General features: G+C 40.5%; 2 protein-coding genes across 3 annotated transcripts in view; one reads left to right on the top strand and one right to left on the bottom strand.

The window, feature by feature from the left end:
* LOC133414244 (E3 ubiquitin-protein ligase UHRF2-like) overlaps window positions 1-10,552 on the top strand; it is a 34,251-nt gene extending 23,699 nt beyond the window's left edge. The window contains exons 8-16 of one of the 2 annotated variants that reach the window (XM_061699514.1): window positions 562-669; window positions 742-846; window positions 1,233-1,339; window positions 1,916-2,078; window positions 3,830-3,967; window positions 4,409-4,649; window positions 6,389-6,537; window positions 6,639-6,737; window positions 7,348-10,552. In XM_061699514.1, coding sequence (XP_061555498.1) covers window positions 562-669; window positions 742-846; window positions 1,233-1,339; window positions 1,916-2,078; window positions 3,830-3,967; window positions 4,409-4,649; window positions 6,389-6,537; window positions 6,639-6,737; window positions 7,348-7,494 — 1,257 coding nt within the window. In that variant the 3' untranslated portion in view covers window positions 7,495-10,552. Of the gene's footprint in view, window positions 1-561; window positions 670-741; window positions 847-1,232; window positions 1,340-1,915; window positions 2,079-3,829; window positions 3,968-4,408; window positions 4,662-6,388; window positions 6,538-6,638; window positions 6,738-7,347 lie in introns of both variants that reach the window. The other variant, XM_061699513.1, reaches the window with a different exon arrangement.
* A 538-nt stretch (window positions 10,553-11,090) lies between these two features.
* Window positions 11,091-16,808, bottom strand: oaz1b (ornithine decarboxylase antizyme 1b). The gene is given in 6 exon segments (XM_061699515.1): window positions 11,091-11,903; window positions 13,696-13,781; window positions 14,247-14,419; window positions 14,502-14,588; window positions 14,590-14,644; window positions 16,588-16,808. Coding segments are annotated over 6 exon segments (657 nt in total). The 5' UTR covers window positions 16,713-16,808; the 3' UTR covers window positions 11,091-11,772.
* Between the last annotated feature and the right edge of the window lie 1,972 nt (window positions 16,809-18,780).

Here is an 18,780-nt window from a genome sequence, read left to right as displayed (position 1 = left end):
TTTAAAGTTTTTCCAGCTGTCTTAATAAAATCTCTCGACATTCTTCCGTCAAAATACACAGAACAATTACAGCACGCTTAACATCCACTTGTTACACCCTAGTTTTGCAGGGGTGGTTCTGTCTTGTGCAAATGTAGAACAAGGCTTTCCCAAATGGGGAAAAGCAGTTTAGAAAATGGATCGATGGAAGGATGGATAATGAATGCTATTGGTATAAAACAAAATTGATGGTACGGAATAGGTATAGAATGTGGATGCATTGTATAGTTATAGAAAATGGATGGTATATAGGTATAGAAAATTGGATGGGAAAGGTGTAGAAAATTCATAGCACAGAAAATTGATGGATGGAAGGTATCGGTAGAGAAAATGGGAGGATGGCATAAGGTAGGTGTAGAAAATGAATGGATGACAGATGCTGTATACTGTAGGTGTAGAAAATGGATGAATGAGTCTTGATCAAGAACTCTGTCCCAATACTTTTGTCCATGTAACGTAGTTTAATTCAAATTTTTCATTTGGGGGTGCTTTTTTGTTTATGGTCTTTTGGTGTTCTTTAAGGGCATGGCTTGTGTGGGACGTACTAAGGAGTGCACAATTGTTCCCTCCAACCACTACGGACCCATTCCCGGCGTTCCTGTCGGAACCACATGGAAATTCCGAGTTCAGGTTGGCTGCCATCCTGTTGCTAGGTGTAGACAGTTTACGACACATTTAATTTTCATCCGCCGCTACCCGCAGGTGAGCGAAGCGGGCGTTCACAGGCCGCACGTCGGCGGCATCCACGGTCGCAGCAACGATGGCTCCTACTCGCTGGTGCTGGCTGGGGGCTTTGAGGACGAAGTGGTGGGTCACGTGGCATTTAATGTTAGATTTCCACTGTTGGTCCAAGTGCATACTTCCCATTTAATGCCTATTCCTGATTTTTTTGGGGGGACTTTTTATCAGAATTTCATCCGCATTTCGTCCGCATTTGGAAGATGCCTGATTCTGATTTGAACATAATCGATATCTGCGTTTTTTAAAATGTTGTTATTTATTTATTTATTTATTTATTTTTTAAAACGCTGCCATGACATATATCATATATCCCATTTGGGCCACTTGACACCAAGAAATTCAAATTTTGTCACTTGAATCATGCAGTGTAAATCTAGCCTATATGAGGAGTTCCATACTGGTCATCTAAGGTTGATTTTCTCACATAATACTGCATATGTGACCTGCTTTAGGACCGGGGTGACGAGTTCACGTACACGGGCAGCGGAGGCCGGGATCTCTCGGGAAACAAACGCATCGGCGAGCACTCGTTCGACCAGACGTTAACCCACATGAACAGGTAAAGTTTGTTTTTATTACTTATTTTCATGATGAAAGAGTCGGGCATTTTCAAGTTGACACATTAACATTTTTCCACAACTTCAAAATAGTTACCAAGTGTCTTAACAACGTGTCAGTGACATGCTTTGGTCAAAATAACCCAAAGATCAAGAAGTATGGTACTATTTACACACTCTATATCTTAGCCCATTTGAGAGGGCGGTCCTATCTCGTGCTGTTGGCTAAATGTAGTACGGATATTTTGTTACCGTAGCGACTAGCGACTTAGAGAACCGAATCCAAAAAAGTGCGAACAACGAAGCACGCGCGAACCCCGGCATGGATTCTGTTTACCCTTGTTCATGCAGCACTTTATCGTCAAGCCGGCCAAATGTCAATTACTGTACGGACCTGTGTATGTGACCTGCATGCAGCGGGCACATGGCCAAACATAAATGTGCCCCTAATTTCACTGGGCAATCAAATATGCATTCTTCCATTTTCTACAGCGTTTGTTCACTTTGCTATCCCAACTGACTTTGGGTGTAAGGCTACTACACAATATGTCCCCTTTAAAGATTTGGTCTCCTTGCAGAGCTTTGGCGCTGAACTGCGACGCCCCACTGAATGACAAAGACGGAGCAGAGTCTCGGAACTGGCGGGCCGGGAAGCCGGTGAGAGTGGTGCGCAGCTCCAAAGGTCGCCGCATCAGCAAATACGCCCCCGAGGAGGGAAACCGCTACGACGGCATCTACAAGGTAAAGGAAGTGAAGGGCACTGTTGTTTCCGATGTTAATTTTCACAGCAGTTTTTAAATTTACTTTCACTCATAGTTGTTTGGCTATACAGTGAAGCCTCATCTCAGACCCATCGGCAATAGGTGAAAATCCACGATATAGAGAGACCATGAAGTAGTTTTTCTATAGTTTATTATTCATGTTTAGATCGTTTACACCCCTCCCACATGCTTTGAACACATGTAAACATATTAAAACACACTTCAACAAAAGAAAATACAAACAATTATCGAAAATACTGCATGTATTAGAATGTCTGTGTACATACATGTGCCTTCAAGAGGCGGGGCCTGGTGGGGTGGTGTATGACGGCGAGTGTCTGGTTGAGAGCTGTGACCGACAGCAGCTTCTGGATGTGGTGAACATTTTGAATAAACAAAGACAGCACTGTGTTGTATAAAAACATAATAAAAGAGAACGGGAATAAATGAAGTAGTTTTATGATGTGGATATTACTGCATGTAGAATTCTATTCGTGTGTTGGATGTGTGCCTTTAAGGGGCGTGGCCTAGTGAGTGACATCAGGATCTAGAGCCTGAGTTGGTCAATTAGCCCACGTGTGAGCGTATTGGCGTGAGCTGTGGCCTAGAGCAGAGGCTTGCAAGTGTTCTAATATTGTATTTTTAGACTGTTTATCCCTTGCAATAATTGGCTGAAAAGTGCATCAACACCTCTGGCACACGTGTGGGCATTATAGTAATTAAGTATACTGTGAAACCCTTAAAAAAATGAACGCTTAAACAAAACAAAACAAAAAGATATACAGTAGCCAGGGCACAAATATTGGCCTGCGATATAAAGCGAGGGAACTCAAATCATTTTGAGTTATAGTTGTAAATTTAGTCATAGTTTTAGTCGAGTACATTTCCTAAACATGCTTATTGACTGTCTACGGTGAATTTAGTCGATTAAAATCGAAAAGTGCAAAGAGTAAAGAATTTCCTTTATTTCTCCCAAAACACCAAATGAGCTTTTTTTTTCCCCGGCCTCAACTTTCACAGAATTATTAGAAGTAAATATTTTTTCTTGACAGTTTATGTGAAAATATGTGCCTTCCTCTCGTGGAAAAAAGTCCCCCTTGACAAAATGTATGTAAACCGAGTCCTGCCACGCATATTGAGTAATTGATGCCCCCCTGAAATTGTTTGCCTTTATTAATACTTTAAACAGACTACTACTTTATCACTTCAAACTCCGCTCGTTTCCCTTAAAAAAACGAAATGGCTTATAGATGATTTGATTTTGAAAAAAAATGCTCATGTGGCAAAGGCTCTCCCTAACTTCGACTAACAACCCAGGCTAAAAAACGTAAAACTTCTTTCCCGACATAACATGATGTTAGTCTTTCAGTCAAGATGAATCACTTCAACATACTTCTTTGACACCAGTTACTACTTGGCTTTGGTGCCATCTTGTGGTACCTTTAGTATTTCAGAAAGAGCACAAAGAAAACACAAAAGGTGAGTTGTTAAGCAAACAGCTGAGGATGGGTCCATAAGGGGGTAAAAAACAAACAAACAAACAAAAACGCAAATAGTGGAATTTGTGAATAGTGAACCACTAATATTTGACGGGATTACTGAACATTTGTTTTTATTTGTTTTTTTTATCAGACATAGTACATTTTTACACTATGATGAAAATTATTTGTCGATGAACACTGTTTTTTTTTTTTAGATCGCATATGATACACTTGTTGGGTTTTGTTTTAGGTGGTGAAATACTGGCCAGAGATTGGAAAGTGTGGTTACTTGGTGTGGAGGTACTTGCTGAGACGGGACGATCAGGAACCAGCACCCTGGACCCCTGAAGGACTAGACAGGATCAAGAAATTGGGTCTCTTGATCCAGGTTAGACTGCATGAAATGCTCCCGCTTTTTACCACATTTCCTTCGTGCTTGTTTCCATTGAGGTTGGTCACACTTTGTACTTAAGTAGAAATACTTCAGCGGGGATTATTGTTGTTAAACAAGTTTAATGGTACATTAGCGCCACCGTGTGATATTGTCCTTCCACTGCAAGGAAACCCGTGTGAATTGATGGCCGCTGGATGTTGCGAAGTGTGCTGCCCCCATCTCGCGGTGGTGATTTTTGCTCGTATCTGAAGACAGACAAATCGGCCAATTAACATCTCGTATCTAGGAAAACTCGTAATGCCAGGCACTCATATCTCAAGGCACCAATGTACTCAAGAATAGCAAAGATGCCTAAAAATGTTTTTACCGTATGCATTTGTACTGTCTTACTTTCCACAACTCACACACATCCACAACATCTGTGTGTATGTGCAGTACCCACCAGGCTACCAGGCTGTCATGGCTAACAAGACAAAGAAGGAGGCCATCGCCCGGCCCGGTCGCGGCGGTCGGAGTAAGCACCACTCCGGGAGGGGCCGGGGGAGGGGCCGGCCGCGGAAGCTCCCCAAAATGGAGAAGGAGGAGGATGAGGAGGACGAAGAGTTTGAGCATCTGATGGCCGCCGTGGAGGAGGACGAGGAGGAGGAGCCGCAGAGTAACGGGGATCAGAAGACAAGTAAGGACTCTGGTGGGTGTAGTTGTCCGTTCTTACATAGGAATTTTTATTATTTCAAAATAGGTAGCCATTCTCTTTTATTCATTTTTTTAAAATCTACTCAAATGCAAGTAGTGGCAGGCATGTCGGCACTTTAATTCATCGCAGCGACTGTTCACGTGCTGCTGTTTGGATGATCAAAACTTTGAGTACTGAGATAATTAGCTGCTCCATGATTTGCCAACACAAAAAGGAAGCAATTATTTGAAGCAGGCAATTTATTTATCTTAAGGGAAAGTTGGGCACTCACAAAGACTGTTCACTTGTCTTTGCAGCACCACAGTCTCTTTGAGGCAATTATTTGAGGAAAAGTGGTTAGTTAAGCATGGATTACCTAGAGAACAGACAGAGTTACAAACATTTCCTGAGGGGCAAAAGGGAGGCATCTATTTTGTTTGTCTATTATCTGTTTGCACATTTCCTCAGTGTGTTTTATGTCATTTATTTGTCTTCAAATCCAGTATTTGAGGAAATACAGTTGTTAGTCATGGATTACTTGTGCCCTCTGCTGGTGTGACAGGAGCACAGGCAGTGGAACAGAATTTTCCTGCGGGAGAAAAGGGAGGCATCAATTTGAGGGAGGTGTTCATTTTTTCTTGAGTGGATGATGAAGCCAGCGAACATCCATTAGAGCTACAACCACTATTTAAGGAAATATGGTAGTTGAATTTTGGCATGTATTTTCCCTTGTCCAATAAGGGGAGGAATCTACAAAGTTTGTATTTGAGATGGGTGTTCGTTTGTCTTTGCACCCCCAAAGTGTTTCTTTGAGGCCATTAGTTGTAGAAATCGGGTAGTTAGGCTTGAATTACCTGACGGACAGTCAAAAGACTGAAAAGGGGAGAAAGGAGGCATCTACTTGAAGGAAGTGTTTATTTTTTCGAAGTGGATGATACAACCCTCCCAGAGTCTCTTGGAGCCCATTATTTGAGGAACTGCTTGTTAGGAATCAATTATTGACACAAAAATGAGCCATCTGTTTGAAGGAGGCTTTTATTTGTCTTTCGTGGATGTCGAAAACCGAACAGTGTCTCTTTGAAGCAAATGTTTGAAGAAATGAAGACATTTTCCTGAGGGGGAAAAAGAAGGCATCTATTTGAGGGAGGTGTTTGTTTTTCTTAAGCAGTTGTTGCACCTCCACAGTCTCTCCTCGAAGCAAATATTTGAAGAAATGTGATAGATAGGCATGAATTACTGAGGAGAAAATGTATTTTGTTGAGGGGAAAATGGAAGCATCTATTTGAGGGAGGTGTTTATTTTTCTTAAATTGTTGTTGTACCCCTACACTGCCTCTTCGAAGGAATTATTTGAGGAAATACTGTGCGGTAGTTAGGCATGAGTTACTTGGTTGGAACTGAATTTTCCTGAGATAAAAAGGGAAGCATCTATTTAATGGACGTGTTTATTTTTCTTAAATTGTTGTTGTACCCACACTGTGCCTCTTTGAAGCAATTATTTGAGGAAATACTCTGCGGTAGTTAGGCATGACTTACTTGGGAGGAACTGAATTTTTCTGAGGGGAAAAAGGGAAGTATCTACAGTATTTAAAGGAGGTGTTTATTTTTCTCGTTTGTTGCTTCCCCATAGTCTCTTCCACGCCCTTATTTGAACAATTCCTTTTGAGACCAAAACATGAAAAGCTAGTTCTGCTTGTGTGTTCTTTTTTCTTTTTTAAATTCTTCTTTTAAAATGTTTCCCAGATTGGTCGCCAGCGTCCGAGCCTCCCTCCAAGCGCGTGAAGGTGGAGGAGGCGTTCGTACTGTCGGAGCAGCAGCAGCAGTTGATCGAAGAGGACGCGGCCAATAAAAAGCTGTGGGACGAAGCCCTGGGACACCTAGCAGAGGGACCAGTATGTGCTATAGCGCTCAACATAGAAATACACACAACTGCAATTTGAGATGTTATCTGTGCCCAAAAACTGAAACGTACGTCTTCTTATGTGCTTTGGAGAACTTCTTGTGTAAGATGGAGCAGATCTTCATGTGCGTTTGCTGCCAGGAGCTGGCCTTCCAGCCCATCACCACGGTCTGCTCGCACAACGTTTGCAAGGTACAACACCGTCAGCGTCCATCTAATACCTCAAAAAATTTGGATTTAACTGGTTACATTCAAGCTCATTTTAAATGGGAGTCAGCACACACCCGCCACTATTTAAAGTGAACCCCAAATAAAGTTTAGCTGTTTTAGGTTTTTTTTCTTCTTTCTTTCAATTGAGTTGTATAGGTTATAGGTCACCTTAATGGTGTGAAAGGTTTTGAAATCTTTTTTTTTTTTTTTTTTTCTCCCCCTCACAAAAACCTGGCATTTGAACAGCGGTGTTCATTCATGTTTACATATATTTGTGTAAATAAATGATATACATACAGTGGGTACGGAAAGTATTCAGACCCCCTTAAAATTTTCAGTCAGCTAACCTGTTTTCTGGGTTTGGTCATGTGACATTCCGCATGTAGCAAATCAGACTTCTACTTCTACGTTCTCGTAGTGGCGATTTTTCCTCGTAAAATGTTGTTCTCGTAATTTACTTTATTGCTCTAAAATCACTCACGAGAACAATATTTTACAAGACAATAACTTTAAAACAATATATATTTTTGAAGAAAGCCATGATTGTATGAGAATAATACATTAGTCACAAACCTTTTCGCTGTGTTTTTAGACATGCCTCCAGCGCTCCTTCCGGGCGGAAGTGTACACCTGCCCCGCCTGCCGCCATGACCTGGGCAAGGACTACGTCATGACGCAAAACAAGACTCTGCAGGTTCTGCTGGACCAGTTCTTTCCTGGCTACACGAAGGGCCGATGAGATCCACGTCGCTCCAAACCAGAAGACGCGCACACACACACACGCACGCACGCACGCACGCACACACACACGCACACACACACGCACACACACACACACACGTACATACAAGCATACTGTTGAGAGCTCCACTTTAAAGATGCATTGCACTTCCCACAATGGGTTCAATGTATAGTGCGTCACACAGCCATTTCATGTATACAATCATTGAGCACACAAAGCACCTCAGTAGGTTCCGACCTCATCCGTTTTCTTCATAAACCTCACCAGCCTGAGATTTTACACCAAGGACTTGAACGCACGCACTACTAGCCCGCCCCACACACACACACACACACACACACACACACACACAGACACATTTAGATACTTTACTACTATAGTACTCGACTGCAGAGCGTACGAGGAATTTGTTTGAGGGAGGTGTACAGTCGAGCGGAGGCCACTCTTTGAGGAAATTTGTGTCGTATGCCTGCTAACCTGCATTTTGTGTACCATCCACGAACCACCCACTTTGATGATAACATCTTTGACGTTGCGGCCCGTTTGACACATCTTTGATGATGCGCTTAATTGATGTCTGATGACACGCAGCATTTTGACGCGTGATGTAGCTTTGATGATGCACCCCATTCGACTATTTTTATGTTAGGCCCCTTTTGACGTGTCTTTCTTGATATGACCCATTTTGATGACACGTTCAATTTGACGTGTCTTTGATTGTACACCCCATTCAACGTCTTTGAAACACACTGTGTGAATTCCTTGTTTATACACCCCATTTGATGTGTTCCTGACAATGCATCCCATTCAGTAAGTAACGCTCTTTCTCTAGTGTTTCATTCCATGTGCAACCCCCGACAAACTGTAATATACATAGTATATATGTAGTATATAATATTACGGGCCCCCACTGAGTTACCGATACAAGAAAAAGGTTGAAAAAGCACTTGTTTGTCGCATCATGCTAGCTGCTAACCAGCTTGCGTACATACCTTTTGGTAAACACATCCACGTGTGTCACGTTCTCCCAAAGTCATTTAGGAGCTTATAAACATTCCAAAGGGGTGAGCAGCAGTCCCACAAAAGTCCCCACCCACCTCAGAAATGATGAATAGCTCCAAAGGACCTTGTTAATCGTGGTTGTTTGCGTTCCTGAATGCAGCACTGACCTCCTGAAGGACCAAACTGGCTTGAAGTAGAACTCAAGGCCACGTTGTTGCTAGGCAACGTAATGAAGAAGGCACAAAGATGGCGAGCGCAGTGGAGGATTTCTCTGTTACTGTATGCGAAGCAATGTAAATCACTACAATTAGTTACCATTTTGGTGCAAAAGCCACACGGAATTATATCCATGTTGAGAAATGATAACGTGACTTTATTTCTTGATCCCAATGGACAAGAATTCCATTGTTCCGTAATCTTTGCATTTGATTCCTCTTTGACTTTATGCCCCATTTCACGTGTCTCTGATGATACGCCCATTTGATGTCGTTGACAATACACCCAATCCGTATAGTATTACTCTGATGTGTCTTTGATTATGTACCCCATTTATGTGTCTTCGATGACGCAGTCCATTTGATGCAGCCCCCTTCGCCGTGTCTTTGATGACACACCCATTTGACATAGTCCTGTTGGACGTGTTTTCGATGATGCGCCCAATTCACTGCGTCTTTGACTATCTGCCCATTATGTTGTCTTATCATATGCCCCTTTTTGACGTGTCTTTGTTGCTACACCCCATTTAATGTCTATGAAATGCCCCGTTTATCTTTTAAAAATCATTCATTGCCAGCCTTTCCAGTTAACATGGATATTTGACTTCAAAAGGCGCCAATGGCAGTGAATGTGTTACTAATGATACGGCCCATTAGACGTAGCCCCTTTTGATGATATTCCCCATTTCACATCTTTGATATGCCCCATTTGACATGTCTTAATAATACAGCCATTTGACATCTTCAAAGATACACCACATCATTGATGATGTGCGCCATTTGCTGTAGCCCTGTCTGACATGTCGTCTTTGATGATGTGCCCATTTGCTGTAGCACTGTCTTTGATGATAAGGCTCAGTTGGTGGAGCCTTAATTCACTGTCTTTAACGATACGTCCCATTAACTCAGTCCTGTTCCATGTGTCTTTGATTCACGCCCCTTTTGACGTCTGTTCATAGGTCCCATTTCACGTCTTTTGATAGTGTGGTAATATGACCGTTTTTGTTAACAAAAATACCAGTTTACTTTTCTCTCATATAACTGAATCTTTTTCCTTGTAATATTAAAAAAAATCATATAGTGATGAGAAAAAATGACCTAGTTTGTAATAGTACAACGTTTTTGTCATAAAAAAAGATATTGTGATATTTGGACATTTTCCCGTAAAAATTTCCCCTTGCAAATACTTTTTCAGCATTTTTATTTCTTTAAGGTGTGGTTGTAACGTCTCCCTGGTATGGTGCACTCAAATGTTAACGGTTGGCAAGGCTACAAGTTTTACCTCCTCTCTGGTCACGTGACACGTTTTCCAATCATCCCACCCCCCGGCGGGCTTGTCGCATTTGTGCTGACGTTGTCCTCGTTTCTGTTTATTCATTCAGGTTTTTTTTTTTTTTTTTTTAAACATGCAATTCTAAATGGTCTTTTTTAAGGCGAACTGTGATGTGCATTAATAATTTGTTTTGTTTGTGGCTAACTAAATAGCGCTCCTCCCTGCAGTGACTACCTTCTGTACGTGAACCTACAGTGCTAAAAACCCTTTTTAGACGTCTCGTGGACGCTTGGCTTCAGTGCTGTGTCGTTTATTTTATTTTTTTTAATAACTATTGCACTCTACTGAAGAATTAAAAAAAAATCACATTTAATTTCTCTGAAAGGCTTCAAATGTCTATTTTTTCTCTCCACATGTTTTTAGTTGCTTCGGTTCCATTTTAATCATTATGTTCCAAGTGCATTTGCCAGTCTGACAAGGAGTTCCATTGCTTCATTGTTTTATACATGTCATAATACTTAATATGTACCTATTAAATATTTGGATTCAAGACAACAGCTTCTTCTTTGTAGATTATTGATAGCATTACCATAGCACTGTCTGAATAGGCTGTACGTTTTGTCAGATAAGGTTGGATTTACAGTGCAGGTCCAAATTCCCTTTTAATGACTATAAATGTGATTGTCAATTTTCTGAGAAAAAAAATACAATCCAGTATAATCAGTCAAGAATTACTGTAAGATGATCAAATGTTATATGAGAAAAAAAACGTATTTAATTTTTATTAAAAGTATTAAAGTTGTAATTGTTGAGAAATAGACAACCACAATGTTGTACTGCAGTTGATACTAGTTTAATTCATTCTGAGACCATGCTCAAAACACTCATACCTCAAATCGTATTTTCCAATTGAATGAAATAGCAATAATATTGTACTTGGGTGGGAAACAGTCCTGACCTAATTAAATGGCCATTGTGCTGCACCTGGTGTTCCCACCTTGGCCCGTACAAGACCGACAGATGCGGTAGATTAAGCGCGCCAGCCATATTTGATGTTCGGTGTAAATGTGTTACAAGGAAGCCTTCATTCAAATAGACAGATATACATTTTGGGGTTTGTTTTATTATAAGAGATGCACAATATGTCGGGTGAACATGAAACAAAAAGGAATGCAGATGCAAAGTCAGTCCTATCAGAACATTTCCCCCCCCCCCCCCCCCAACATCCAAAAATCAAAATATGAAGTTAATGAGATTTACACATCAGGAGGAAGCAGGGAAGGGGGGGGGGGGGGGGGGGGGCGGAGAAAAAAAAAAAAACACCAATTGGAAATTCCCCTTCCTGTCTGCTTTACACACTAAAAATGTCTTCACTAAAATAGTGTTGTCTATTAATAAGTACCGGTCAACAGGGCTGTTAGTGCTACGCCAGTGGTCCCCTGAAAAAGATTCAAACATGACAGCAATTTTGTCACCGCAGTACCAGAGTGTGTGTTTTTTTTTTTTTATATATATATATATATATATATATATATATATTTTAAAAAAAACTGATTACCTTTTTTGTGTGTGCATGCACGGTGTACATTCAAACAACGGAACTCCATGGATAAACAAATCGGAGCTACACACACACACACACACACACACACACAGCTAACACTATGAAAGCCAAAGCCAAACCTCCTTCCCTCTTATCCAAACGTGATGCTCAAAGGAAACTCGAGAGATCAACAAGTACACAAAATGGAGGAAGGACAGGGGCAGAACATAAGGATGGGAGAGCTACTCCTCGTCGGAAGAGTCCCGGTCTAAACTGTAGGCCATGAAGAGAATGTCGGGTCGAGGCGGGACGAGGGCGTGGCCCGGTTTCACGATCTCGAAGCCCAGGAAACTGAACGTACGCACCAGCTTGGCTACAAAAAAAATAATAATACGTCATTGGTACACACATCACTGTGTGTTCAGAGTATGTGCGAGTTCAGTGTTAAGTGTTCATGGTATGACTTCATTGTGTGTTTGCAAGTTCTGCATCTCAGTTTTGTGGTCACGGTTTTCGTTTCAGTACACATTGACTCTTAGGAAAATCTATTATGTTGAGTATAGTTAGGGTAAAAGTGAAAGTATGTTCACAGCATTATTATTGTGGTGGTTCTATTATGTTTATTATTTTTTCATTAATCCGAAATACATACTTCCTACTCTAGCTACACCAGCGGTTTATAGTGACAGGCAGAACAAAGGCTCATACGCTGGATAGCTAAACTTTCAATAAACCTGTGTATCCATCCACCTATTGCCATTCATACAACAAAACAGGTCTCGGCTCCCGACAAGTACATCAGCTTTGTGTTCAACTAAACGAGCCCAGTACCTGTGAGACTGAATTGAGAAAAGATCATTATTTCAGTATTCATTTTTGTCTGGTGAGTTTTCCCCAATTTAAAATGTGCCTTGGTTCCAAGAAAGGTCTACCGATGATGATCATCATACATAAATGAGCTCAGCTCATGCATAAAGTTCACTATAAACTTCATCTTTATGTTACTATTAAGATTAATGTGCTCCTAGTCTCATTCATAAATATTAGGAGGTGGACACAATTCTCATCTTCTTTGGCTCTAAACACCACCATGATGGATTTTAAATGAAATGAAAAAGACCTGCTTTAACTGCAGCCTTTCAGCTTTGTGGGTATTTACATCCGAACCAGGTAAACGTAGGCTAATTATAACAGTTCGTGTACAGGTATAGCTCATAAATTAGAATAGTGTCAAAAGCTTTAGTTATAGAGTTCAATTCAAAGTGAAGTTATAGACTAAACTGAAATATGTCATGATTTTTTTTTTTTTATACGTATAATTTTTATAACTATAGCTTACACCAGATGAAAACCCAAAAGTCACCAGCTCTAGAAACTAGAATGCCATAACAATGGAAATGATTTGTAATGGTATAATTAGGCAGGTACTGATTAATAAATATTTACAATTCGAAGTTATTGATATGCATATGCCTCCCACTTAAGTGGCCGCGAGCTGCATGCTAGCATCTTGTATCTATGTGTGAAGTAAGTTTCTGTGGTACTCAAAAGACCTCAGTCACAAACACAATTTTGATTTTCTCTCTCAGCTTTTACCTTTTTTGGTAGAAAATTATACAAAGCTGGCGCGCATTTGTGACATTGCTAATGAATCTGTATAATTTATAAGTTTCACCTTTGGAATTGCAATGCTGAAATACAATTAACTCTTCTCCAGTATTCGCATATTGAAATGCACTTAAACACAATGGTGTCTTGAAATAGTCTGGGTGACCTTGAGCTTTTGAAATGGTAGATTATCTATACAGCCATTCATAAAAAAATAATTGTAGAAGCCGCACCATTTTCTTTTTACATTACCTGTAAAGAAATGAATATTTCTCCTATTTTGGTAGACGTTTACGCAAATTTAAAGCTGGGGAATAAACATAACAAAAAAACAAAATCAGAAAAAACAGTTTCAAAGCTTGTTTAATATCAGAAGAAATGAAGCAAATTCCAGAAAATTGGCTAGGTGGGTTGTTTAAACTTGTTTTGAATGTCGCTGTCATTTGCTTGTTCTATAGGTGAAGGGTGGGAGTGGTAAATGATTAATATTGTAAATTGGATTTGTACGGAAAACAATAAGTGAGGTCTGACGTGCTGGGCCCGGTGTGTTTACGTACCACGGTCATCCCTGTTCTTGTAGAAGCAGACAAACACGTTGACCACTTTCAGATGTTCTTCAGCGTATTCCAGCAGCGAGACTAAGCTGGAAAAACCAAAGACCACAGAGAAAACCTCCATCACACTCTTATTTGACACTAATACAATCCATTTTGAAACTTCACCTCTACTTAAAATAGGCAACCACATTTCCGCTCCAAGACCTCAAGAATAGCTAGCAACTAAATACTATTAGTATTAAAAATGAAAATAATGTGGTGGCATTTTACATTTGCTACCTAGTGGCATGAGTTGGTAAATTACACCTGTAGTTTTGGTTGCCACAGTCCAAAAACACGCACGTTACCTTCACTGATGGCTAAATTGTCCATAGGTGTGAATTGGACTGATTTCTTAGGTTCAATAAAGTGTCCTAGGTTTGAACGAGAGTGTAAAATTGTTTCCATGTGCCCCTGTGATTGGCTGGCGAGCAGTCCAGGACGTATCCCGCTTCTCGAGCCAAACGTCAGCTTAGGTTAACTCAAGCCTGGAAATCCGACGGGCGCCTCACCTCTCCTTGCTGCCTTCAGGCAGTGGGCCAAGCGGGATCTCCACGAAGAGAGCGCCGCTGCTCACGACAGCGTCCCATTGAACCGTCCTGCTGACGGTGGGATGACTTTGGAAGTGGAGGATCCCGGGGCGACGGCTGCCCGCCGGCTCCTCACTAACGGTCAACTTCAGGTCCTGGTGGGGAGGAGGAGGAGGGGAAATCCATCAACTTAAGTCCTCAAGCTTTCAGGGAGGGAGGAAGAGAGCTGCAACTTACAGAGTAGACCAACCGAGCTGCAGGAACGTGATCCCGTGTGCCATTCCCTCGCCCACCTGGGATCTTCAGGGGTGGGAGAGGGGCATCAGGAGCACCACAGAGGCCCCGGGCCACGGGTACTACTACTACAGTGCGTGGACAGACTGGAACGAGGGCACAGAAAGGATAGCGGGATTAGCATTGGCACCGAAACAGAAAACGCACACTTTGGAATCATACATTATTGCATTAGATGGCGTGGGGGTGGGGGACATGCCAATTTAGCATCGCCAATCTGTCGAGGCTACCTGATTGGCGCTCATTTGGGCACATTCCCAAGTAAAAGCTTGTCCATTTAAATTGACAATTTGGAATTAAAAAAATACAAATAAATAAAAAGCCGGCTCAAACCAAACTGGCCAACTTTTTCCAGACGATTCGCAAAGTGACATGACAACTAATGGTAGCCAAAATATTTACTGCCCAAGTGGAGTTCTGTTATATTTCATTTATAAATTTGCATTTAATCTTTCAGAACACTTCATTTTGAAACATTTTAGATACAATCTTTCTAATATTTAATACATTTTAATTGAATTGTAACAACTTCATTTTCCTATATTTAAGCATCATGTTAATGTTCAAACTCTGCACAATGTTACAGCAACTTGTAATATCAAATATACTTTTTAGACAGCCACTCTCTTTTGATGAGGACTTCAGCCCATTCCACTATTGTATGTTGGTACTTGGGAGAATTAAGTTTTTGTTTTGTTTTTTAAAGCTTGTTCTTAGTGTAAAACGTGCAGTTGGGAACAGGCCAAAATCCCATTAAAAATGGCACCTTTACCTTAATGGCCGACTACCTATTAAAAAGCGCCAAGTGTCAAATTATGATTAATATTGTTAGATTGAGTTGTGTGGAACTGGTTGACAACAACCAGTACAACTCTAAGGACCATCACTATATTTCACAAGCAGTGAGAAAAGTGTCAGTTTGTGGCACCTGGGTCATTTAAGACGGAGTATTTATTTTTTTACAGATGATTAATTTTGGGAAATCTAAATTAAGACGTTTTGACAGTCCATGGAAACCCTGTATAGTCCCTGGATGCTTGCAATCATTTCCCTGTGTGTCAAATAGCCATAACCAATAAAAGAAAATACATTATGAATGACACGGTTATAATAATATTCAAGACTTTTTCCCCCCCCAAAAAAAAAAAAAATTAAAAATGTACAATGCAATTACAATGTGTAAATTATCCGCGCATTTTCTCTACTCGTGGTCGGGCCCCGGTCACTAACCCCCGCGAATAACCACAAATGGATCGAGATTTTAATGTTTGTTTTTTAAAAACAACAACAACAAACGGGGGGGAAACCTGTCGTTGTGTAGTCTCCTCTGCTCCGTGTAGCAGTCTAAAGGTGGCCCGCTACCTGCCATATTCAACGCTGCATCCATGCTAAGCTAACTCTCTGCTCAGACGTACGATGTGACGTCATGACGCATTGTGACGTCGCCGAGAAGCGGTGGCGTGTGTTACATAACGGCATCAACCTGACACCTCCCACGTGACCCGCAACATATTACATTGTAATCCAATTTTAATTAATAACGTTTAGTATAAACTTAACTCGGGCTCAAGTAGCATTAAAACATGTAAACGATATTGGAGACTGGTAGCCCGTTGTCAACAGTGTTCAATGCGTAGTGACGCACTTTGGCTACAAGAGGAAGTGGATTTAAACGCGATTTATCACTCGCAGGATAAAAGTCAAAAGCTTTACTTAAGTGTCATTAAACGTCGCCTCGAAGCAGAGTTGAGTTATTAAAACGAGGTTAGTCCACTAATTGGCCTTTACCTGCTCGACGTTGATGCTAACTAGTGAACCAGCGTCAGCAATTAACGTTTAAAGTCGTAGCGAACTAAGCCAAAATGGCCAATTTAAGAATAGTCAGTTTGGAAACTCAAGACTGACTTTTACGTCCTAAAAAGATAAAATATCTCAACATTCTGCACTGTAAATAAAGGTTGGATTTGACGAGCGGATTCTCGCCACCCCTCCCCCACACCGCGATTAGCTCGCTAGCTTGCTAGCTTACTTCGCAATCATGTCACAAATACCGCTACTCAAATCCGCCATGGTAGTGAGAGGCTGCTGTTTTCCTTCCTTTTCGCGAGCAAAGCAATGACTATTTAGGATCCGCTGGAGGTTGGATTTTACCATCCGGCCTCGGGTAGAGACACGACCGGCCAACTGCTGCTCTCTCCTCCCGCTATGCTCTGTTGATGAGTGACGGAGCGCAGTTTGAAGCGACTTTATTTGCGCCACGACAAATCAAGGTACCCGCTGAGCGTTGACACACTTCCGTTTGAAGCGCTTCGACGTCAAATAAAGTGATGTCAACTTAATTATACGGGAGGAAAGTAGATCTATGCCACCGTGATAACCTCATTCCGAATCGGAATTATCTCAATTTACACCGCTGATGAATACGTTTGTTTTGACAAGATTCCTATGCCATTTCACTAAACGAAAGCTTTTTATTTTTTTAGCAAAAGGCGGATGCTGTTGACGTAATCTCGTGGCTTTCATGCCTCTGATGACGGAGACGTCAGATGCTAACGATGCTAATACGTGAGTGGGCAACTTCTCCCACGACTCTGTAAAAAATAAAAAAAAATATCCAATAGACAAAAGAGACACAAAAGACAACTAATTCTACTGTCATCACTGTGTTATTTGTGACAAAGTCTCGCCAAACAGATGCGATCGACACCGAGCTGAAAGCTAAATGTTAGCTCGGCTACGTTTAATGGAAAAATACTGGAGTCAGAAAACAAAAGCAGAAGACGGCTCAACTATCCTTTGTGTAAATAGTTGTTGTTGTTAGCAGTAAAGCATCAAATATAACAATTTAAATTCCCAAAGACTGCACAATTGTGTCACTGAAAAAAAATACAAAATAAAATTGACGATGTTTGTTATTAAGGAACATTTACATTAGTAAGCATGTAACAAAGTAATCTGCTGATTGTCTTTCATTAAAAAAAAATATTAAATTCCTCTCAAATTTCAATGTGCATATAACTATTATGCATATCAAAAGAAGTTTAATAATCATTACCTTATACAGTATACTGTAAATATCAAATATAAATATGTCTGCCTATCCATTCATCCGTCTGTTTATCAATTTACAGTAAATGTTCATTCTATATTTGAATAATTTTGTTATCATTCCCCAAGTTTAAATTAAATGATTGGTTCAAACTCCAAATGTCATTTTTAATCCTTGAATAAAAAAAAATAGGACAAACGATACATATAAAAAAGAACACAAATATTCAACAATTTTATTCAAGCCCAAAACATGTAGGCCCTAACACAAGAGCGTACAATTTGTCTTTGAGTTAAAATACCTAGTGATTAAATAAATAGGCATTTATCCCTACAGCATATGATAGCAACATGGCAATACCATGCAAATATGGAATGTAACCGCAATATTTGAGATCACAGTAAGTGTCAAGGGGCGATGCCGTGATATTGCTCACACATCATTGCTTTTCTGTATATGACATGACCTTGAAATCACAGTGGAACAGGAAATGCATTTATTCTTTGATGGCGTTGTAATCAGTGAGTCACTGCACAGGGTTTGCCTTGAGGACCGGACGGTTGCAATCTGACTGTGGACCAATAATATGCAAAATGAGCAAAAACTGCAGTGTTTAAAAATATAAAATGCTAAGAACAATACATTTTTCAATATTGCTGCTTTAACCCCAGGAGTCACACAATTAACCAAATCCAAGTCATCCAACGGTAGTTTAACAATTGTGTTTTTAAATCTTTTTTTTTTTTTGTGACATGGTACAGAACCCCCAACCCAAATGGGCAACTGTCCCTCCTCACTTCCCTTCTTCTGCTATCCAGGAAGGAGGCCAAAGAAGTTACAGAAATTACAAACCTTGGGATGTGCAAAAACAACATGCAATTATTTGCAAATCCTTTTCAACCAATATTCGATTGAATACACGACAAAGACAAGCTATTTGTTCAAACTGATAAATCTTTTTTTTATTTTTTTTTATTGGTGCAAATATTAAAGAAAATATATATTTGATGCCTACAACCTGTACCCCCCCCCCCCCCAAAAAAAAAAGGTAAGACAAGGGCAGCAAACACTCAAAAGAAATAATACATACAGTATACACAAATGAAGTTAGTATATGAAAAACAACATGGGGATTCTAGAAAGAAAGAATGAAACACAGAACAAAAATATTGT

This window comes from Phycodurus eques, chromosome 15, assembly GCF_024500275.1.
Source record: "Phycodurus eques isolate BA_2022a chromosome 15, UOR_Pequ_1.1, whole genome shotgun sequence".
NCBI classification, from domain to species: domain Eukaryota; kingdom Metazoa; phylum Chordata; class Actinopteri; order Syngnathiformes; family Syngnathidae; genus Phycodurus; species Phycodurus eques.
Note: the sequence above shows the minus strand (reverse complement) of the source record. Positions and strands in the feature narration are given on the sequence as shown.